Genomic DNA, 24,148 nt, shown 5'->3' with positions numbered 1-24,148 from the left:
ATGATTGAACTTATTTCAGATGAACTTGTTCCAGTTGCCCAGGTCAAAGAAACATCGTCAGGCTCTCTCGTTGCCGAATACGACTGGACGGTATCCAACGTCAGACACCTGCTCCAACTCTCCCGCTCCCCCCACGGGGACACAGTACCCGGACCCGAGTTCTACACGGGAAAACCCGGGTACAAGCTGCGCCTGAGCCTGACCACGGGTCGCGTGAACCCCACCGACAACCAACCTTACCTCGGCGTCTGGTTCCAGCTGGTTCCTGGAGTCTTCGACGAGGTACTGGAATGGCCCTTTCAGCACACCATCAACCTGACCCTGATGGCCAGGGGTCATGTCCTGGTCGGCCAAGAACAGTCTGTCCACTTGTCCTTGAATCCGATGACGGCCATCTGTCGTCTGAGGAAGCAGTTCCTGAGACCACGGAACCCGATTGGGAGAGGGGATGGGTGTGGCAAGGCGTTCTTAATTTCGCACAATCGCCTGCTGGGGAAGGAGGGAGGACCGACTCCTTTCCTTCTGGGCGATGAGATGCTCCTGAGGGCGACAATCTTTCTGCAAGGGAGCGCCTCCACACCCAAGAGGGCGAAAGTGTTCATGCGAGGACATCAACTGGTCTCCGAGTTCTTGTGGGAGGTGAGGAGGAATTTATTTTTGTTTGTGTTAGGTGACCATATTTCTAAACGCCGATCTGGGAACAAATCCCCGACTTTAAGAATAATTTTGTGATTGTGGAAAATTTTGTCAGGGACTTTTTAGGGGCATAGAGAGTCAATAATCTTTTAATTAAACAAGCGAACCGGTACGCGTGTTTAAAGAATTACTATTATCCAGTGATGTTCCCATCAAATTTTCTGAGGGTATACTCCCAGTCAAGAGTTGTGCAATATGTGTGCGATCATGTACATAATTTGTAATACTATGAATATTTTTGGAGCTTGAGGGTATAGGCTATACGTCTAAAAAATGTTTGAGAGTATATGGCGTATATGGAGTATACCCAATGGGAACACCACTGCTATTATCTATATAGTTTGTCCTTGCGTTGGATTTCATAAGCTTAGATCTGTGCGAATATTGTAAGGTACTAAGTGCCTATGAAATTGTGCAATCTTATTCATGAAATTGTTAACTATAGATACTTAACAGTTAAGTAAATTGATGATATCATATTTCAGACAGCCTTAGATAGGGTTAGAAGTCATTTAAAGTGACGATAACTTTAGAATAACCTTAACTCCTCGGCATGCAATGATGTCTGGGAAAAATTCATTTCATTGTAGAATTTGATGTCTCACGATCGATATTTTTTAGCGCAACTAATGTTAACTTTTGACGTATCTGATACGTTATTATTTGTCAAGGGGTAACATTCTTTTTCTTTGTCATGTTGTTGACGAGTTTTCGTTTACCTCCTAAATCTTTTAGATTCCAGACATCGACAAAAAGCGTGCTCTGGGTCAAGTGACAAGTGACCTCTTCTACGTAAACAGCGAGAGCTACCTGATGGTACTGCAGTTATCCTTCAGTGGCGATGACGTCGGCCTCTTCGCAACTCTAGTCCCAGGGGACTTCGACGACTCCTTACAGTGGCCCTTCCCCTACCCCTTTGAGTTGTCCGTCGTGGACCCCTCCCCTAGTCACAACGACCGCAGGGGAGGAGTGGACCCCTCATCTGGGACATGTCCACCAGCGGCTTTCGCCAAACCTCGATACCAGCCCAATGTTCCTTGCGGATTCAGGAAACTGATCGCATATCCGCTGCTAGAATCCAAGCACCTGAAGCGGAATGGGAGTCTACTAGTTAAGTTCCTGGCGGTCCTCGACCAGATGCCTAACTTCGCCAAGTTGGCGGTCAGGAACAACCACCTGGTGGCGGAGTACAAGTGGAGGGTGCCAAACATCGAGAGGAAGGTATGTTACTGAGGGTGCTGGAACATCGGTTATGAGTCTTTAACTTAGTTATTGATTTATTTATACAAAAGCCAATCTTTTGCTGCACTTGAGTCATTTGCCTTCTGGCTTCCTAATACTTCTTAAAAATACAATTATAGCTTTTAAGTGCTATGTGCATGTATTTAAATAGCAACTGTTCATTGAGGGTCTAAAGTTACATAGTCGTATTATAAAAACGATGGGCATTGAGGCAATCACGTCCGTTTAAAATATTAAAAAATGGCAACAGTTGGACTTCGTAGAAGGTTCGGAACAGTTGGTCCACTATTAAAGACATTTCCAAGTCATTTCTTTCGCTAACGTTGAAATATCAATTTAAATTTGTTGAGAATTTTAGAAAGAATGAAAAGTCCAAGGATGATGTAGTCTCTGTAACACAGTGTGTCACGACCAGATTAATTCAGAAGAAGGCGCCGTTGCAGTAAAATATTGTGAAATGAAATTGGCAACGGCAAGAGATAAAAACAGATTGCGTCGTTCGAAAGTTGGTTGTTTCGGTTGTGTTTTGAAGGCGTAAGCCTAGTTTTTACTAATTCCTTTTAATGTAAATAAATTTCAACTTTACTTACCTCATAGTGTTTTCTAGCTTATTTGAAGGTATAACTTTGAAATACCCCCCCAAAAATTACGCGCCAAATCCGGCACTCCCTACGGACTTTTTAGGGTTGCTGTTTCTTATTTACGTGTTGCCAATTTAGGTTTTTTTCACCTTTTAGGTTTTTGTTGTTGCCAAATTTAGTATTTTCTTGTATTTTGTACCATTTTTTGAGTTTTTTTTTAAAAAAAGTTTTGTGGCAACAATTTTTGGATTTCATATATGTTTTAGCGCCATTTCATTCATTCGCCATTTCTTTGTGAAGTGATCAAGCAGATTTCTGACTTGCTGTATTTTGCTGCAAATCTGGTTGTATTTTCCAATTATATTTTTTTTCTATTAATTATTTGGAACTACTTTGATATGCCCCCCAAATCGGAAATTTGGCGACTTTTTTCGTTTTTGTTGACACAAAACTTTGTTGCCACAAAAACTTAAAAAAAAAAAAAAAACTCAAAAAATGGTACAAAATACAAGAAAATACTAAATTTGGCAACAGCAAAAACCTAAAAGCTGAAAAAACCTAAATTGGCAACACCAAAATAAGAAACAGCAACCCTAAAAAGGGGTTTGTTACGATTCGGCGCGACCGTTTCGGCGCGGCTGTTTCGGCGCGGCCGTTTCGGCGCTGGCCGATTCGGCGCTGACCGTTTCGGCGCCGGCCGTTTCATAAGTCTTCTTCACGTGAAAATACGTTTCAAACTAACCAAAAAGCTCGACTTAACTATTACAAACCCATGTACGGACATCAAGGTAAATTTAGGGCAATGTTTGATTTTTTTATTGACTAAAAAATCATTTATTTTTTAAAGTTAGTTCTAAACACTATTATTTTTCTGTAATCAATTTATGAATTTTTTGTATATTACTTTTTTTTAAAAAAGTCTTATTATTATTATTGTTATTTTTTATTATTGCCTTTTTTTTTGTTACGAAATAGTCAGTCGACAGTTTAGTGCTATAGAACAGTTACAGGAACTAAAAAGACACAAAATATTTTATTTTTATTTAAAAAAGAAGTTTAAAATATTTTTTGTTCATTATATTAGTCTTTATGAAACTTAAAAGCAATAAATAATAATAATCTTTACATAATAAAGTTTTTTCTTGTCTATCCTGTATTTAAAGCACACTACACAACTTAACTTTGTAGAGAACAGGGTTACGTGTGAGTTTCTCAACACGTTAACTTTTTCCAATAAAAAATATAAAAAATTCATCTTATTATTAGTTGACATTTTTTAATTTTTTATAGAAAAGATATTTAAGTAAGTGCACAAATTAATGATCAGCAACGAAAAAAAATCAATTTAAATTGAATAAGTTTTATATTTACATTTCATAGAAAAATGTCAATGCTGTTTCCTAACTTATCTACTTCGAAAAATTATGAAGATGTTTTTAAACTTACATGTTATCAACTAATAATAAAAAAGAAAACAAAATACACCTTTAAAAATATAACTTCATAAACCTTTCTACAAAACTTAAAAAAAACAAAAGATATCTTGAATTTTGAAGCAAAGTTTGGCAGATTTACATGCTGACAATTTCGATTTTTGAACAGGTCGTATTGAAATGGACCGCGCCGAAACGGTCGCGCCGAAACGGCCGCGCCAAAACGGCGGCGCCGAAACGACCGCGCCGAATAGTCCCATTCCGCTAAAAAGTCCGTAGGAAATGCCAGATTTGGCGTGTAATTTTTGGGGGTGTATATCAAAGTTATACCAATTATTTTTATCTTTTAGCTTTCAATATGCCTACTGTATGTAGTGTTGTCGAAAAGTTTCAGGGAATTTTGAGCCATAAAACAGGTATTTTGCTTGGCGAGAAAAAAGTCGCCAAATTTCCGATTTGGAGGGGGGGGGGGGGGGTATATCAAAGTAGTTCCTATTTGAATTCTACAATTTACTCAGCGGTGCCTTTCTATGAGAGGCGACTCTTGGGGATATTTCGATAATTGGGAATTTGGCGATCTTTCTTCATTGGCATCAAATTTTGTCTCCAGAGCCTCCGCGAGAGGTATTTTTCTTTGCAAATCTAAACAAAGAGATCGGAAACACCTATTCACATAGGGTTACTATAAATCAGCAGGGTTACCAAAATAAAACTATTTACGCCAAAAATGAAACGACCGCGCCAGATTCCCAATTATCGAAATATCCCCCGACTCTTTGAATCTTCAACTCGAAATGGGTATAACTTTGATATACCCCCCCAAAAATTACGCGCCAAATCTGGCACTCCCTACGGACTTTTTAGGGTTGCTGTCTCTTATTTTGGTGTTGCCAATTTAGGATTTTTCAGCTTTTAGGTTTTTGCTGTTGCCAAATTTAGTATTTTCTTGTATTTTGTACCATTTTTTGAGTTTTTTTGAAGTTTTGTTGAAAGTTTTGTGGCAACAATTTTTGGATTTCATAATGTTTTAGCGCCATTTCATTCATTCGCTATTTCTTTGTGAAGTGATCAAGCAGATTTCTGACTTGCTGTATTTTTCCGCAAATCTGGTTGTATTTTCCAATTATATTTTTTTTCTATTAATTATTTTTATCTTTTAGCTTTCATTATGCCTACTGTATATGTTGTTGTTGAAAACCAGGTATTTTGCGCCAACGCCAAAAACAGGTATTTTGCTTGGCGAGAAAAAAAGTCGCCAAATTTCCGATTTGGGGGGTATATCAAAGTAGTTCCTCGAAATGTCCTTTGAGGACTTATCTGAATTCGTGATTCCTTCCAGATGCAACTCGCTCAGGCAGACAGACTCAGCAACCTGCTGAGCGAGAGGTTCTATTCCTCGGACCAGGGCTACCTTCTGCAGCTCCAGGTCAAGTTCCAGAACAAGACGGACGGCTTCCTGGGGCTCTTCCTCACCCTCCTGGAAGGCGAGTACGACGCCCTGCTGGAGTGGCCCTTCTCCAGGCGCTTCTCGCTCTTCGTCGTGGACCAGCAGGATTCCGGAGAAGACCTGGAGGTGCCCGTGGACCCTGCGGACCCCTTCATCCGCACCGAGGCCTGTTCCGGATCCTTCTGGAGGCCGTTCGGTAGGAACGATGCCTGCGGCTCGTCGAATGCTGTGCATTATGATCAGCTCTACGAGAGGTGAGTTGAAGAGTTTTGGGAGAATTCTCAAATGAATAACAAAAGAAAATAACAGAATTTGGCATAACTTTGATATACACCCCCAAAATTACGCGCCAAATCTGGCATTCCCTACGGACTTTTTAGGGTTGCTGTTCCTTATTTTGGTGTTGCCAATTTAGGTTTCTTCAGCTTTTAGGTTTTTACTGTTGCCAAATTTAGTATTTTCATGTATTTTTTAAAAGTTTTGTGGCAACAATTTTTGTGGCAACAAAGTTTTGTGTCAACAAAAACAAAAAAAGTCGCCAAATTTCCGATTTGGGGGGGTATATCAAAGTAGTTCCCAGAATTTTTTTAAAAAAGTACTAAGCACTTTTTATAATGTACTCAAAAAGACAAAATTACTTTTCTGGGTCAAAAAGGACAATTCACTGTAAAAAAATTCCGAAACGTTACTAGTTTTCTCCGTGGAACGTTTCGGGATTTCAGAGGTTTTCACCTATTTCCCCGCAAAATCAAGTATCTTCGCAAAAAAGTTTCCTGAATTGCTAAAAGATGCACGAATGCAGACATTTCACTGGTGTGAAAGATATTTTTTACTACCAGTTTAAAGAATGACTGAGCATGTGTATAAGGTGTATCGGCTTCAATTTGATCGCGGCCCGTTCAGATTGACTGAACTCCCAATGGGAGCAAATAAGTCACTGGATAGCTGCAGCCTTGCGAGACAGGAATTGCAGGCAAGAAATATGGTTGGTTCTTGCTTGCAATTATTCGCGCAGCTTTGGCCATAGTCGCGGTAATGCTTCTGGACCTTTCTTGGTAAACAAGGAAGGTTCTAATCAAATACATTAAACCTATTTAATTTTTGTAGGAGGTTCACGACTGGCTTTAACAGGGGATATTTCCCAGCATTTCAGGAAGGTTACTCACTTGTATCGGAAAACGTTCCTGGTTTTTGTAAGAAATGTTACTGGTTGAAATTGGGCACATCAGCTGCCTATTATTTTCCAGGAACGTTTCTGAATCGTTTTTGCAGTGTTTAAGAATTCCTGTAGTTTTCGAAAAGTCCAAGAAAGTGTACTACAGACGAAGAAAAGTGCGGCTCAAGTCATGAAGGGAATTTCTTATCATTATTCAGCTTTCAATCATAACTTTGAGTGTTCAAACATGCTAATTTTTTTATTGGGAAAGTTTGGTTTGAAATGACGAGAACCGCACTTTTTTCTTTCGTTTGTGGTGTCATTTCCTTGGAATTTTCGAAAACTACAGGAATTCTTAAATTGTCCTTTCTGACCCAGAATTTTTTTTTGTCCTTTTGAGTGCATTATGAGAAGTACTTAGTATTTTTTTTTTTTAAATCTGTTATTTTATCCTTTTTAGTGTAAATATATTTCAGCAATAGAATAATTTTATCCTCACGAAACTTCCCCTTATTTTTTCATATAAATGCTCGGTACTAAAAGGGAAAAAACCCATAGACTAATAATAAGAGTAGACCGAGCTATGGCAACCCTTTTGCTGCTCATAAACCAAACCATGTGACTGGTGGATATCCTAGCAACAGCGGGCGTTAATCGTAGCAGACGATCAACGCCAGCGAGAAATAAAATAAATAGAATTGATGGAACACGGAAGAATGATCTTTTATGGAGTCCGATTTGTAAATTTGTTGTTCTAAGTTGTAAATATTTTGTTAATATAGTGAGTTTTTCGTTTAGATAGTATTGTGCATTTTCTTTAGTCAATTTCAATAACTCTCTAAGCAATAAAAGATACAAGCGACCAAGAAGAATCAGCAAACGGTAAGATTTTTAGCTATAGTTTCAATTTAAGATACCGATTAGTACATTTTTGCGTTAACGCAAAACGTTTACGCCATTTCGTTCACGCCAACGCTGACAGCTCCAAATGAAATAAAAGTTACCCAAAACTGATCAAAAACTATTACTAATGTCAAAATAATGCATAACTAAAAGAAAAACAGTTCAATCTCTGCACCTGGAAGTTTTTTTTAATGAAAACACATTGTCTTAAAATACATGTCGAGTGCCAAACTATAGATAATGCTGCCATCTAGCAACCATGCTGCCAAAGTCTTCGCCAAGCCCTTCCACTAGTCACATGATACATCTATGAACCAATTTTCTTCATCAGCAAGAATGAGAAAGCTCGGTCTACTCTTATTATTAGTCTATGAAAAAACCTATATACGTTGCTAAACCTTTAAGCAGGTGGCACTAAAATTTAATCCTTGTTCCTCTCTAGGATTTATGCTTGCTAATTTCATGCCTGCTTCAAAAAAGCCTTGATTCAAAATTTTCATTATGATTGCTTTTAACTTTAAATCCTATGTCTTGGCGAAATTGAGACAAGAAATTTTGCCCTTTGCATCCAAGACAAACCTTCGAATAGGGCGACTTTCTGACATCGGGGGTTAGATTGTACGACACAGATTGGGGCATAATACTGTGAGCGGGAGGATGCTGTTTTTACAACAGATAGGTGGTTTGAAATGTGCTGCACTCTGCTTTATCTGAGGGAAGGGAGTCAACCTTGTTGAAAAAAAAGTGTGGCACCATATTTATGGACAACTCCTGAGCTGTGTGCGTATGTTTGCGACTGCAAAATTCGAGAAGTAGTAAATAGATTTACTTGACGTTTATACCGTTCCTGTTGTGTAGAAGAGTGCCCATAAAAACTTTTTATCCCCAAAATTCTAAGCATTTTGCTACGATTGCTGAACTACTGACCACAGTGGCGCACACAAGAATTTTGCAAGGAGAGGGGTCCAAGGTCGAAAGCTTCATTCTCATATAATTATCATACCCCAATACGCCGTCAAAAAAAAAAAAAAAAAAAAAACATATTTACTTGATTTTATCGATTCCCAAGAACGAAAAACAGTAAAAAAAAAAAAAAAAAAAAACTATTGAGTAAATAATTAGCATCATTTAATGAAATATATTTACTTAAATAACCAGAGAGCCAAATAATTTACGCTTTTACTATTTTCATAATTAAAAAATAGATTCAAGCTCAAATAATCTCATTTTAATCCGTAATTACAAAACTAAAAACATGATTATTACAATGTATTCATTTAAAATCACCATTCTGCTTCTTAGAGGCAATATGTTATAGAAAAAGTGCACAATATTTAAAAACTAGTATGTTGTGGCCATCACGAAACTTTCTTCTATATTTTTCCTTTTTCTGATCCCTCCCCATGCTTGACGAGGAAGCAATATTCCTAACAAAAACAAAATGACACATGCAAAAACTTGACGACCATCCCAATGTCTGAATTATTGCAAAAGCAAAGCAAAGAGCGAAAATTGAAAGTTATTTTAAAAGCCTTGCTTGAATTAATTACAAATATTTTATTTGTTGACAAACATAAGATGGCAACAGTTAAAAATTTTAAATCATTGAGATAATATTTCCGATCATTTCCATACAATTAAAATCACGAGAAATACGCAGACGACAATCTATTACGATTTATCTTTCTTATTGTTGCATTAATAAAAATATTTTTATTCGCAAAAAAAAAAAAAAAAAAAAAAAAAAATCAACACCTCTTGGAGCGATCGGCGTCAAAATTAAAACAGAGCCTGTTTACATATGGATTCACATATATTCCAAATTTCAACCAGAACGTAGCATTATTTCTTGAGATAGGGCACTCAAAATGGAAAAAAAGAACGGGTGATTGCGCTACCCCCTTTTCAGCTGTTGACACAAAAATAAAATCAGTTCTTATACCCACTAAGGGCTACTTGCCGATAAATTTTTCTTTCATTCCGTTCATTATTTCTTGAGATACAGCAGTCACAATTGACGACAAAAAACGTTCTATAGCTCAACCCCCGTTTGAGTTATTGACACCAAAATTGAATCAGCACCTGTTCCTGTTAATACCAACATATGGACGAAATTTTGTTTGATTCCGCCAGTTACTTCCTGAGGAATAGCAAGCAAGCGTAACTCGAAAAACGTCCCATTGCTCCACCCCCCTTGGAGGAATTCGCGCCAAAAACTAATGGGCACAAGTTCACATAGGGGCATATATGTGTACAAAATTTCGTTCGATTTCATGCGGTAGTTTTTGTTGTAGAGCGGCCAAAAAAACTGGTCACACACAGACGTGACACACACACATACATACATACACACACACACACACAGACAGACAGACATTTTCCAAAAATGGTCGAAATGGACTCAGCGCACCTCAAAACGTACGAATCCGTCAAAATTCGAAATTCGAAAATTTGCACGAATCCAATACTTTCTTCTATATATTAGATATAGAAGAAAGTAAAAAAAAATTAACGTGAGGATTTTATATTTTCACTTATTGGATCTGAAATGATTGTTACCTTTGATTGAAATTATTCTTCGTATAAAATGCATAGAATTGCAATCAATCGGGGAAAAAAAGCAAGACCTATGGGAGGGATCGGGTTCCGACCCCTTGGACCCCCTCCTTTGTGCCAGCCACTGACTGACCATAATGTTACTGGCCCGTGTTTGGACTGAGCTTAGTGCCGTTTTACTAGACTGAAAGGTTATATTATTACGAAGAATAAACTTTCTCGGTAGGGATTGTTTTTTTTTTTTCTTTCTGAAATGGGGGAATGTTTGTAATGATAGTGAGTAGTTCCCTTTTCTCTAACTGCAATGCGTATTTTTATTGAACAATTTTTTCAACGGAGGACACATTTTTGGTTTGCTATAACTGTAGGTTTTTTTTTTAAAATCAATTCTCTTTCCTTGGGGGTATGGGATGTGGGACTTTGAGGGAGGGACAGCTGTCATCATTATAATATGGAATTTTAATACTACAATGAATATGCTTGGATCTTAGATTAAAAGATTTGTACTTTTCAGTAATGCAAAAGGATTTTTTGGAAGAGGGAAGAGATTTTTATTAACTCAAGGGACTTCGTTAGAATTCTTAGCACGAGCATCGCCGTGCGGGTGCAGCTAGTTAGTAGCTAAACACAGGCGTTGTGAATGGTCCATCCGGCCTTGCTGGAAGGCATCACGTAATTCAAATAGAGTTATCAACTTTTTAATAACAGTTCTGAAAAAAAAAATGATGGATGCTTGCGTTGACACTCTTACTGATAGGTCACCTGTAGCCCGGGCCTCTTGGTGACAAATGTCTCCCAAGATGGCCGGCCCTAGGTGCGGCCCTCCGAGACGAGGGGCCTTGAATGCTAATGGGTGAGAGGAAAAGCGGGTCACGCGTTGCCTGACAGGGAGAAAGGATTGTTTACTTTCTCTCTGCTCAAGGTGAATCTCAGGAATCTCGTCCCTCGTTACCTAATGCTCTTAAAATGCGAGTCGCGAGGTTGAGTGGAGCAATCTGATTTTCGATCGCGGACGGAATCTGATAAAAGTTAAGATTTGATCGCATTCTTGAGCGTGTCGAATCAACGCCTCCTAAATACTAAATGCCTATCGCTTTCTCGCTTTTAGCATAGAGCGAAATGATCCCAGTAAGCAGAATAGGGAAGTTGCAACCTATTAAATGTTCATATTTTGGCTATTGGCTATTGTTAATGGACCCTCAAAACTAAAAAATTCACCATCGCCGAATTTTAAAACACCGTGGTTGATTTTTAATGAATTTTTAAAAATCCACGCGCAAAAGTGCGCGCTTCTGAAACGTCACGAACCTACGTCACAGGGCGCGAATGGGCAGCCTTCCGCCGAAGATTTTCGCTAGTTACATTTTGAGCGCGCTGATATTTTTATTTTTTAGAAATTCAATAATCCTTTTGAACACACTATGGAGGTCGGATTCGTTAAAGCATAATCTAAATAATCTTCCTCAAGTAATATCAATGATGATATTCGAATATTTACGAGAGGATGAGAGGTTTAATGTTCCAGAAACGCGAGGAGTTAAATGCGAGGAGATAAGCCTTTTACGTTTCGTCTTCGAAGTCGAAAGCACGTTCTTCGGTTTCTCCCATGACATAGGAACCGGTTCGTTAGCGTTTCTCTCCTATCGGAAAGCGCATGACGTCACTTCCTATGCCATTTGACGTCACAAGGGCTTGAACTTGAACTTTAAAAATTAATTTAAAAAAAAACTACTTATCGTATCGCAAGAATTTTTTCACCTATGATGTTCATACATGATACTCTATCATATAAAAATAAAATTGAAAAATCGAAAACTTCCCTATTTCGGTACTCTCGCGACTGCCATCTATCGAATGTCGAAAGTATTAGAAATTAATCGCGAAGAACACAATTGGTTGACTTCTAAATTTATATTTTGAAATTAACCAATTAACGATTTGGTTTGAATTGTTTGGATCCATCGTCATAGCAACGCCATCCATGTATTGTCGCCAGGTAGCGTTGTTAGAGTACCGGCGGAGGATCATTATTCGAAGCAAATGTGATAGGCATTTAGAATTAAGGAGGCGTTGGTTGAATATATAAGAAAAAATGCTACTGGTGTGAAAAATATCGTCTGTTTTCACAATACAATATTGAAAAAAAAAAAAAAAAATTGAAAACTTACTAAGAAGAAAACGAACTAGAATTTTTCAAGTGTCATATTTTTTAATCTATCATCTGCGTTTTCTCAACTTGATATTTTGTTATCATGTTTAGGCAAATAGAGTCAAAATTGTTTTCTGTGAATAAAACAGATAGTCCATGGGACAGTCAGACATATCGTTTCATCTGACAACAAAAACTTCTTCTGGTAAAAAAGCAATAGAAGAGTGCAAAACTCCTCTAATACTCCTTCATTTAGGACATTTTTTGAAGGGCCCTTCAAACTCCTTCAATTAGGTTTGAACTCCTTCAAAACTCCTTCTTTCTTAGTTCAAGACATAATCTTGCTCTATGACAGTAGCTTGAAATACTTCGGTTGACAACTTAACTTTGTCACAAGAGCGAAAAGGGTGATTTTAATGTAGTAATTTTGTGTATTTTTTTTTCATAAAGATGTGATTTACAAATTGATAATAGTTAAGTCATAAAAGTTGGAGATGAAATTTTTATTAGAAGACTAAAACATTTGATAAGTGAAGTAAAATGCTTAAATGGTGCTTGGCTGTTTTTTCAAGTTTTTTGATTATTGCTTTTCCCTCCACCCTACTCTCGGCAGCAAAAGTCAGTTTGTCCAATAACTGTTTAAATATTTAAAAATACATTAGCAGATGTACTACGTTAAGGGATTCTGTTAAAAAAACAATTGTTTAGCAGATTGCAGATATGAAATTGTAAAATGGATCATCCACAAGTGATGTCATGCCTTGAGGGGGAGACGGGTTCATGAAATTGTGACAAGGGGAAGAGAGAGGGTGACGAAAAGTAACATCAAGCAGTTATTATAACAATATGTTTTTAAAAAATATAACATGTGACAAGAGGAGGAGTAAGATAAAGTGTTACACTTTGTGACAAAGGGAAGGGGGTCAAACATGTTGAAGAAAAAGTGCGACATCATTTAAGGACAGCCCATTAGTACTCCTTCAAAGTCTCATTTTACTCCTTCAAAACTCCTCCAAAACTCCTTCATTTTATTTCTGAAATTGAGTACGAACCTGTAAACCATAGACTAATAATAAGAGTAGACCGAGCTATGGCAACCCTTTTGCTGCTCATAAACCAAACCATGTGACTGGTGGATATCCTAGCAACAGCGAGCGTTAATCGTAGCAGACGATCAACGCCAGCGAGAAATAAAATAAATAAAATTGATGAAACACGGAAGAATGATCTTTTATGGATTCCGATTTGTAAATTTGTTATTCTAAGTTGTAAATATTTTGTAATTATAGTGAGTTTTTCGTTTAGATAGCATTGTGCATTTTCTTTAGTCAATTTCAATAACTCTCTAAGCAATAAAAGATGCAAGCGACCAAGAAGAATCAGCAAACGGTAAGATTTTTAGCTATAGTTTCAATTTAAGATACCGATTAGTACATTTTTGCGTTAACGCAAAACGTTTACGCCATTTCGTTCACGCCAACGCTGACAGCTCCAAATGAAATAAAAGTTACTCAAAACTGATCAAAAACTATTACTAATGTCAAAATAATGCATAACTAAAAGAAAAACAGTTCAATCTCTGCACCTGGAAGTTTTTTTTAATGAAAACACATCGTCTCAAAATACATGTCGAGTGCCAAACTATAGATAATGCTGCCATCTAGCAACCATGCTGCCAAAGTCTTCGCCAAGCCCTTCCACTAGTCACATGATACATCTATGAACCAATTTTCTTCATCAGCAAGAATGAGAAAGCTCGGTCTACTCTTATTATTAGTCTATGAAAAAACATATATACGTTGCTAAACCTTTAAGCAGTTGGCACTAAAATTTAATCCTTGTTCCTCTCTAGGATTTATGCTTGCTAATTTCATGCCTGCTTCAAAAAAGCCTTGATTCAAAATTTCCATTATGATTGCTTTTAACTTTAAATCCTATGTCTTGGCGAAATTGAGACAAGAAATTTTGCCCTTTGCATCCAAGACAAACCTTCGAATAGGGCGACTTTCTGACATCGGGGGTTAGATTGTACGACACAGATTGGGGCATAATACTGTGAGCGGGAGGATGCTGTTTTTACAACAGATAGGTGGTTTGAAATGTGCTGCACTCTGCTTTATCTGAGGGAAGGGAGTCAACCTTGTTGAAAAAAAAGTGTGGCACCATATTTATGGACAACTCCTGAGCTGTGTGCGTATATTTGCGACTGCAAAGTTCGAGAAGTAGTAAATAGATTTACTTGACGTTTATACCGTTCCTGTTGTGTAGAAGAGTGCCCATAAAAACTTTTTATCCCCAAAATTCTAAGCATTTTGCTACGATTGCTGAACTACTGACCACAGTGGCGCACACAAGAATTTTGCAAGGAGAGGGGTCCAAGGTCGAAAGCTTCATTCTCATATAATTATCATACCCCAATACGCCGTCAAAAAAAAAAAAAAAAAAAAAAAAAAAAAACATATTTACTTGATTTTATTGATTCCCAAAAACGAAAAACAGTAAAAAAAAAAACTATTGAGTAAATAATTAGCATCATTTAATGAAATATATTTACTTAAATAACCAGAGAGCCAAATAATTTACGCTTTTACTATTTTCATAATTAAAAAATAGATTCAAGCTCAAATAATCTCATTTTAATCCGTAATTACAAAACTAAAAACATGATTATTACAATGTATTCATTTAAAATCACCATTCTGCTTCGTAGAGGCAATATGTTATAGAAAAAGTGCACAATATTTAAAAACTAGTATGTTGTGGCCATCACGAAACTTTCTTCTATATTTTTCCTTTTTCTGATCCCTCCCCATGCTTGACGAGGAAGCAATATTCCTAACAAAAACAAAATGACACATGCAAAAACTTGACGACCATCCCAATGTCTGAATTATTGCAAAAGCAAAGCAAAGAGCGAAAATTGAAAGTTATTTTAAAAGCCTTGCTTGAATGAATTACAAATATTTTATTTGTTAACAAACATAAGATGGCAACAGTTAAAAATTTTAAATCATTGAGATAATATTTCCTATCATTTCCATACAATTAAAATCACGAGAAATACGCAGGCGACAATCTATTACGATTTATCTTTCTTATTGTTGCATTAATAAAAATATTTTTACTCGCAAAAAAAAAAAAAAAAAAAAAAAAAAAAAATCAACACCTCTTGGAGCGATCGGCGTCAAAATTAAAACAGAGCCTGTTTACATATGGATTCACATATATTCCAAATTTCAACCAGAACGTAGCATTATTTCTTGAGATAGGGCACTCAAAATGGAAAAAAAGAACGGGTGATTGCGCTACCCCCCTTTTTAGCTGTGGACACAAAAATAAAATCAGTTCTTATACCCACTAAGGGCTACTTGCCGATAAATTTTTCTTTCATTCCGTTCATTATTTCTTGAGATACAGCAGTCACAATTGACGACAAAAAACGTTCTATAGCTCAACCCCCGTTTGAGTTATTGACACCAAAATTGAATCAACACCTGTTCCTGTTAATACCAACATATGGACGAAATTTTGTTTGATTCCGCCAGTTACTTCCTGGAGGAATTCGCGCCAAAAACTAATGGGCACAAGTTCACATAGGGGCACATATGTGTACAAAATTTCGTTCGATTTCATGCGGTAGTTTTTGTTGTAGAGCGGCCACAAAAAACTGGTCACACACAGACGTGACACACACACATACACACACACACACATACACACACACAGACAGACAGCCATTTTCCAAAAATGGTCGAAATGGACTCAGCACACCTCAAAACGTTCGAATCCGTCAAAATTCGAAATTCGAAAATTTGCACGAATCCAATACTTTCTTCTATATATTAGATATAGAAGAAAGTAAAAATGGTCGAAATGGACTCAGCGTTCCTCAAAACGTACGAATCCGTCAAAATTCGAAATTCGAAAATTTGCACGAATTCAATACTTTCTTCTATATATTAGATATAGAAGAAAGTAAAAAAAAATTAACGTGAGGATTTTATATTTTCACTATTGTTACCTTTGATTGAAATTATTCTTCGTATAAAATGCATAGAATTGCAATCAATCGGGGGAAAAAAGCAAGACCTATGGGAGGGATCGGGTTCAGACCCCTTGGAACCCCTCCTTTGTGCCAGCCACTGACTGACCATAATGTTACTGGCCCGTGTTTGGACTGAGCTTAGTGCCGTTTTACTAGACTGAAAGGTTATATTATTACGAAGAATAGACTTTCTAGGTAGGGATTGTTTTTTTTTCTTTCTGAAATGGGGAAATGTTTGTAATGGTAGTTTTCTCTAACTGCAATGCGTATTTTTATTGAACAATTTTTTCAACGGAGGACACATTTTTGGTTTGCTATAACTGTAGGTTTTTTTTAAAATCAATTCTCTTTCCTTGGGGGTATGGGATGTGGGACTTTGAGGGAGGGACAGCTGTCGTTATTCTGATAGGGAATTTTAATACTGCAATGAATATGCTTGGATCTTAGATTAAAAGATTTGTACTTTTCAGTAAAGCAAAAGGATTTTTTGGAAGTGGGAAGAGATTTTTATTAACTCAAGGGACTTCGTTAGAATTCTTAGCACGAGCATCGCCGTGCGGGTGCAGCTAGTTAGTAGCTAAACACAGGCGTTGTGAATGGTCCATCCGGCCTTGCTGGAAGGCATCACGTAATTCAAATAGAGTTATCAACTTTTTAATAACAGTTCTGAAAAAAAAAATGATGGATGCTTGCGTTGACACTCTTACTGATAGGTCACCTGTAGCCCGGGCCTCTTGGTGACAAATGTCACCCAAGATGGCAGGCCCTAGGTGCGGCCCTCCGAGACGAGGGGCCTTGAATGCTAATGGGTGAGAGGAAAAGCGGGTCACGCGTTGCCTGACAGGGAGAAAGGATTGTTTACTTTCTCTCTGCTCAAGGTGAATCTCAGGAATCTCGTCCCTCGTTACCTAATGCTCTTAAAATGCGAGTCGCGAGGTTGAGTGGAGCAATCTGATTTTCGATCGCGGACGGAATCTGATAAAAGTTAAGATTTGATCGCATTCTTGAGCGTGTCGAATCAACGCCTCCTAAATACTAAATGCCTATCGCTTTCAGCATAGAGCGAAATGATCCCAGTAAGCAGAATAGGGAAGTTGCAACCTATTAAATGTTCATATTTTGGCTATTGGCTATTGTTAATGGACCCTCAAAACTAAAAAATTCACCATCGCCGAATTTTAAAACACCGTGGTTGATTTTTAATGAATTTTTAAAAATCCACGCGCAAAAGTGCGCGCTTCTGAAACGTCACGAACCTACGTCACAGGGCGCGAATGGGCAGCCTTCCGCCGAAGATTTTCGCTAGTTACATTTTGAGCGCGCTGATATTTTTATTTTTTAGAAATTCAATAATCCTTTTGAACACTCTATGGAGGTCGGATTCGTTAAAGCATAATCTAAATAATCTTCCTCAAGTAATATCAATGATGATATTCGAATATTTACGAGAGGATGAGAGGTTTAATGTTCCAGAAACGCGAGGCGTTAAATGCGAGGAGATAAGCCTTTTACGTTTCGTCTTCGAAGTCGAAAGCACGTTCTTCGGTTTCTCCCATGACATAGGAACCGGTTCGTTAGCGTTTCTCTCCTATCGGAAAGCGCATGACGTCACTTCCTATGCCATTTGACGTCACAAGGGCTTGAACTTGAACTTTAAAAATTAATTAAAAAAAAAAACTACTTATCGTATCGCAAAAATTTTTTCACCTATGATGTTCATACATGATACTCTATCATATAAAAATAAAATTGAAAAATCGAAAACTTCCCTATTTCGGTACTCTCGCGACTGCCATCTATCGAATGTCGAAAGTATTAGAAATTAATCGCAAAGAACACAATTGGTTGACTTCTAAATTTATATTTTGAAATTAACCAATTAACGATTTGGTTTGAATTGTTTGGATCCATCTTCATAGCAACGCCATCTATGTATTGCCGCTAGGTAGCGTTGTTAGAGTACCGGCGGAGGATCATTATTCGAAGCAAATGTGATAGGCATTTAGAACTAAGGAGGCGTTGGTTGAATATGTAAGAAAAAATGCTACTGGTGTGAAAAATATCGTCTGTTTTCACAATACAATATTGAAAAAAAAAAAAAATGAAAACTTACTAAGAAGAAAATGAAATAGAATTTTTCAAGTGTCATATTTTTAAATTTATCATCCGCGTTTTCTCAACTTGATATTTTGTAATCATGTTTAGGCAAATAGAGTCAAAACTGTTTTCTGTGAATAAAACCGATAGTTCATGGGACAGTCAACCGTATCGTTTCATTTGACAACAAAAACTTCCTATAGTAAAAAAGCAATAGAAGAGTGCGAGGAAAAAAAAATGAATTTTGGCATCTTGAATTCAAATTTTTGCGTGTTCGCAATCATGAGTGTGTGTGAGGGGTATGTGTGTTTATGTGTAGAGGGTATGTGTATGTGTGTAGGCACGTGTGTTTGTGTCTGTGTGCTGGCATGAATGTGTGGGTAGTTGCGTGTGTGTGTGGGGGGGGGGTATGTGTGTGTAGGCATATGTGTTTGTGTCTGTGTGCAGGCATGAATGTGTGGGTAGTTGTGTTTATGTGTGTGTGTATGTTTTTGTGTGTGTGTGTGCATGTGTAGGTGTCTGTATGTGCGCATGGATGTGTGCGTAGTTGTGTGTATGTGTAGGTGTCTGTATGTATGCGTGTGTAGGTGTATGTGTGTGTGTATGTGTGTGTAGGTGTATGTGTGTGTAGGTGTATGTGTGTATATGTGTGTGCGTGCGTGCGTGTGTGTGTGTAGTGGTGTATGTATGCGCGTGTGTGTAGGACATGGACGCAACCTGGAGACGGCTTTCGCTATAGGAGCAGCATCGTGAGGAGCCGGTCGACGGTGATGCAGCAGAAGGTGGCGGTGGGAGAATAAAATCAAAGGACATCAAAACAATCAAGTGAGAACAATAAGCAATCGTGATTTCTCAAAAAATATCGACCCATGTGCCAACGCGTAAGGAGTAGTATTTAAACTTGACCACGGAGAGAAAGAGCAGCAATTGGAAGTGGAAATAGAACACTTCATTTTGTGTTAGGTAGGATCAGCGAGAGACAAGCTGAACCATTTATTTTTAATTTTACGTGGCCACTATAAAAAACTACAAATATCCAGAACATCCATTCATATGATTCGATTGGGCTAAAATGCTAGTACTTAGATAATGTATTGCCACATTTTTTTTCTTCTTATTTTTCTTAAATTAATTGTGTAAAATTCATGGTTTACTTTTTGGTGTTATGAAAATAGGCTATGGATGTGTTTTTGCAATTCGAAAAGCAGAATGATGGTTAAATGAAGTTCTTCAGGCTCACAATTTCCAGTGTAATTTATTCAAGCATAAACTGCGCTGACAGCCAACTGGTAGATTATGTATTTATTCACAACTAGCAAAAATACCCGGCGTTGTCTGGGTCAGTAATAATTGTGAGAAACAATCGCTACTTTCGATTTCTGTTTTAACTGAAAGAACTCAAAACACAACGCTTTGACGTGATTAAAAATCGAGCTTCTTTCTTACAAATAAAAGTAAAATAGCAATAAGTATTAAGAACTAACGAGTATTCATTTAGAAACGAAAGCACGAATTGAAGCATATAAAAATTTGAAGAATTTCCAAAATATGAACTAACAAAAACAAAGATCACTAAAAAAGTACCGTGCGTTTTATTTACTTAAATAGTACACACACACACAAAGAAGAAAAAAAAAAGCTCTCTATGTTTCCCTAAGTATGCAAAAAGTAGAATTTCCAAATGTTTAAATGACCTTTAAACTCATGTTTGCTCCGGAGAAGCCTTGATTCAAAATTTTCATTATAATTACTATTAATATTGCTGTTGTAAGGCAACAAATTTTCGTAATAATGGGTTTTATATTTAATCATTTAATGGGGATATTACAAGACATTTACTGTTTTCCATCATAACGTTTTTAATCTAAGTTTTTTTGGGAATAAAAACCTAAGTTTTTTTGGAAATAAAATCTATTATAACCCAAGTTATTTTCTGATAATGTAGCTATCTATGCTGAAAAAATGGTTAAAATCGGTCTAGTAGTTTTGACGGACATACATACATACAGAAGTAGCCATTTATGTATAAATATTACAAAATCGTAATGCCGAAAAATTGCTCTTAATTTTATTTATTTATTTCTTTATATTTACTTATTTATTTATTCATTTATTTTTTCTAACAAAAATAACATTACTTCGAACAGAATTTTCTATAAAATGTACTTAAATACAGATACAATTTGCCGTATTATAAGTTTAAAATCATGAATAAGAATGAGTTTTTAGTTAAAAACATACATTATGTAAAATACACAAGAGTTAAATTACAAAGAGTATTTTAAAGTTTTACCATACATAACAATCTTTGAAGTAGTGAAGAAACATATTCTAACATTTCTTGCTTATTTATTTTATCTTTTCAACCATTTCAACTATTTTTAAAATTTTGCAAGTGAGGTTCACACAGCGAGCAGTTTGTTTATGCAAAGAGTGTGTTCAAGATGGGTGCCGCAAATTTTGGGCAACTATTTGTTATATTCAAAAGGTTCCCGAGCGAATTTAATTATTTACTTATTTCAACCCCACCAATCACCACCGTACCTACCCTGGTGAGGGTCTAACCAGATGTGGTGATCACAGTAGCGTAGCAAGGGGTTGGCAGGAGCGGCTCTCGCGGGGGGGGGGGGCAACATTTCAACTGATTTCAAAAGAAAAAAAAATTTAAATTATGTTTATCGTACATTCTCCTGGTGGTTTGAAAGAAATTCTGTTCAAAGTTGAAGCTGTTTAAAAAAAAAATTATAAATACATTGTTATAAAAGGAAATGAAAAATGTTTATTTTCATTTCGTTCAACAACGTGCATTATTTATACTTATTAACGAATTGCGAATATTATTCGTTTTACTGAAATTGTGAAATGGTGGGGGGGGGGGGGGGGGGAACTAAAATTTTCGGGAAGGAGGAATTCTGAATATGCCGAATGAAATCCCAATTTTACGGAATGATAAAATTCGAGCATGCAGGCATTTATGTTACATGCATAACATTTACTACGAAGAAAATTGGGCGTAATTGAAAACACTTTAAAGATAGAAAATAAGAACATTAAAGTTGCAACTGTCTCCTAATTTATTGAATCAATTAGTCAATTGAATTCCCATCGGGACGACGCTGGGAGGGGGGGGGGACGCACTTTCTTAAGTTCGCCAGGGGTGCCAACCCCCCTAGGTACGCTACTGGCTGATTGGAAGGAAAAGACCAGTTCACGATCGACCAAGCAATCGCTGGGAAACGTACAAACAACTAGACACTACTTGAATATTTTGCAATATGCACATAACAATTTTGATATGTACAGAAAGGGAAAACATAAAAACATTAAAATAATTCCCAAACGTACGTAAACCTTACATAATAGCCAAGAAAAGGGTCAAATCAGTGAATTGACTGAGATGACTGATGATTCAGATAGTTGTATTAGTGAAAATAATGAGGGTGACGCCCAAAGGTATAAAAATCTACAAAATATTTTTAAGAGTTTTTTTTTGTGTAAGTTATACATTCAAAATAGCTTTGGTGGCCCAATTTTTGGCCGATAGGAGTCTGGACCTGGACCACGGTTCGTCAGTTGCCAATTTCTGCATTACAGCATTAACTTTTAATTTGGTATCCATTTAAACATTTATTACTTCCTTAATGGGGAGAGAGATAATAAAAGTGGATATTGATATACTCTGAAAACAAAATTGCATACGTTATGAAACATGTTCTTTGCCATCAATAAATCACACCTGATGGTTCGTTACGGGTCATATCTTATTGGAATGAAATCGAAATCGATGTGATAAAAATCTGGACGAAGACTGCCGCGCGTCCTTCCTCAATTTCAAGATCTCTGTTGCGAGAAAGAGGACATCCTATGGGAAATTTGGGGTTTATGATGTTTTGACTGATTATTTTTCCCACGCATCCGCGCTCTATCTTTTATGTATTTGGAGTATTTTTTCTCTCTCCCTTTTCCACTCGATTTGAGATACTTGTTAAGTGATTGAACTTACTACGATCGAATTGAAGCAGTTATTTTTTGTGATTTCCCAAGGAAACAATTTTGTTCGACTGATGTTATCCTAAGCGTTGAAAAACATTAAATCTACCTCTCTGTTTTTCCATATATCTAGTTGGAACCTCTGTAGCTCTAAAGTAGAAGCTTCGCTTCGAATACCAGAGGTCGTGGGTTCATTTTCCACCGGAGCCCTGGGTGGTATTTCCTCCCTTTGTGTTGTGAATGTTTCTAGAGTTGTTCAACCTTTCGCGTCGATGGCACCCCATGTCTTTATTAGTGATTATTCACTATGACATGACAACAACAACAATTTACTGTTTGTCTACATGTTGTCGCAATTACTATTCCAACTTGCATTCTCCATCAAGCTCAATATTTCGCTTAGGCAAATCTGAGGCCGAGATACTAACTCACGTGGTTCTACTCGAGTTGCGAATGGCTGACATGTTCTGTGCAAAACTTACGAAGAAAACTTGTTCATGGTAACCAAAACTTCATTGTAAATGCTATCCTGGTACTTAAGATTGTAGCTTCAAACATACAGGAACGTGGTCTTTCTACCTTTCACTTCATTGTAAAGGGAACACCAACACAGTGCCCAATATTTCCTAATGCACAAAGTTTTCTGCTCAGCTCTTTTTTTGTGTAAAGGAACGAAGGAACATGATAGATTCGGGATGAACGACTTTCATTATTGGCATTTTCAACATTGTCTGTAAATTAAAAGCGTTTTGTTTTTCAGGAAATACATTCGCTATGGTGCCATCCAGTTGAAGGTGGTGATTTTCCTCGACGAAATCCGACCTCCTCGGTTCGCCACCTTGACCGTCCTCGAGAACTTCCTGGTGGCCAGATACGAGTGGCTGGTGCCGGACCTGGAGGACAAGATACGCAGGACCAGGCAGGGCCGGATGCCGTTCGTGGACAGCGAGAAGTTCTACCTCTCCAACAACGGATACCGGATGATGCTCCGCCTCTATCCGGAGAAGGCGGCCGGATTCGTGGGGCTCTACGCCGTCCTCACTCGCGGGGCCTACGATGACGAACTCAAGTGGCCGTTCGGACACACCTACCGGCTGGAGGTCGTGTCCAATCACGGATCGATCTCGAGGACTACCTATCCGGGCACGCCGGGAAGCGGCTGTCCGGACATAGCCTTTCAGAAGCCGGACCGCGAGTTAGCCGAGTGGAGTTGTGGGGAGGGGCATATGGTGGCACACGAGACCCTGCTGCGCGGGGACACGCCCTATCTGGAGGAAGGGGGCGGGGTCAGGTTTTCGGTGACGGTTTTCCTGCAGGAGCTGGCCCCTCCCATCGCCTCCCTCGCCCTGGAGAGGAGTGGCCTCGTGGCGAGGTACTCTTGGGTGGTAAAGGGGGCGTCGGCCGCCTTCTCGCTCCTCCGGACGAGAGAAAAGACCAGACTGGAAAGTCCAGTGTTTTACAGCGAGAACCAGGGCTACGCCATGAGATTGTCCCTATCTCTTGGCCGGTTGCCCAATTACAGGAACTCTGTGGTGACGTCGGGGGAGGAGGATGAGTCTCCGCAGGTGGTCGGACTGTTCTGGAGTCTGCACTCGGGGATGCACGACGACGTCCTGGAGTGGCCCTTCAAGCGGACGGTCACCCTGAGCTTTTCGGACGTGAGGGGTGGAAGGCACCTGGAGAAGGTAATCGATCCCACCCACAGCAAGTGTCCTCCGGAGGCCTTCCAGAGGCCCCTTGGTGCTCACAACGAACACTCCTGTGGCTTTTCTTCCCTCGTCACCCTGGAGACGTTGTTGGGCGCTTATGTGCATGGTGACGCTCTCATTGTGAAGGCTTCAGTGGTACTTTGA

At 38.1% G+C, this 24,148-nt stretch overlaps 1 protein-coding gene across 1 annotated transcript; it reads left to right on the top strand.

Annotated features, from left to right (window-relative positions):
- On the top strand, window positions 1–24,148 carry LOC129232666 (uncharacterized). Its single transcript, XM_054866799.1, has 4 exons — window positions 1–639; window positions 1,432–1,917; window positions 5,292–5,653; window positions 23,056–24,148. The coding sequence occupies exons 1-4, from the start codon at window positions 1–3 to the stop codon at window positions 24,146–24,148; spliced, it is 2,580 nt and encodes an 859-aa protein (XP_054722774.1).

Source organism: Uloborus diversus, unplaced genomic scaffold (assembly GCF_026930045.1).
Source record: "Uloborus diversus isolate 005 unplaced genomic scaffold, Udiv.v.3.1 scaffold_13, whole genome shotgun sequence".
NCBI classification, from domain to species: Eukaryota; Metazoa; Arthropoda; class Arachnida; order Araneae; family Uloboridae; genus Uloborus; species Uloborus diversus.
This window is presented reverse-complemented; position numbering and strand designations above follow the sequence as displayed.

Coding starts and splice junctions, on each gene's coding strand:
- LOC129232666 (XM_054866799.1), top strand. CDS start 1: ATGATTGAACTTATTTCAGATGAACTTGTTCCAGTTGCCCAGGTCAAA. Junction 1,918..5,291: donor TGCCAAACATCGAGAGGAAG/GTATGTTACTGA, acceptor GATTCCTTCCAG/ATGCAACTCGCTCAGGCAGA. Junction 5,654..23,055: donor TATGATCAGCTCTACGAGAG/GTGAGTTGAAGA, acceptor TTTGTTTTTCAG/GAAATACATTCGCTATGGTG.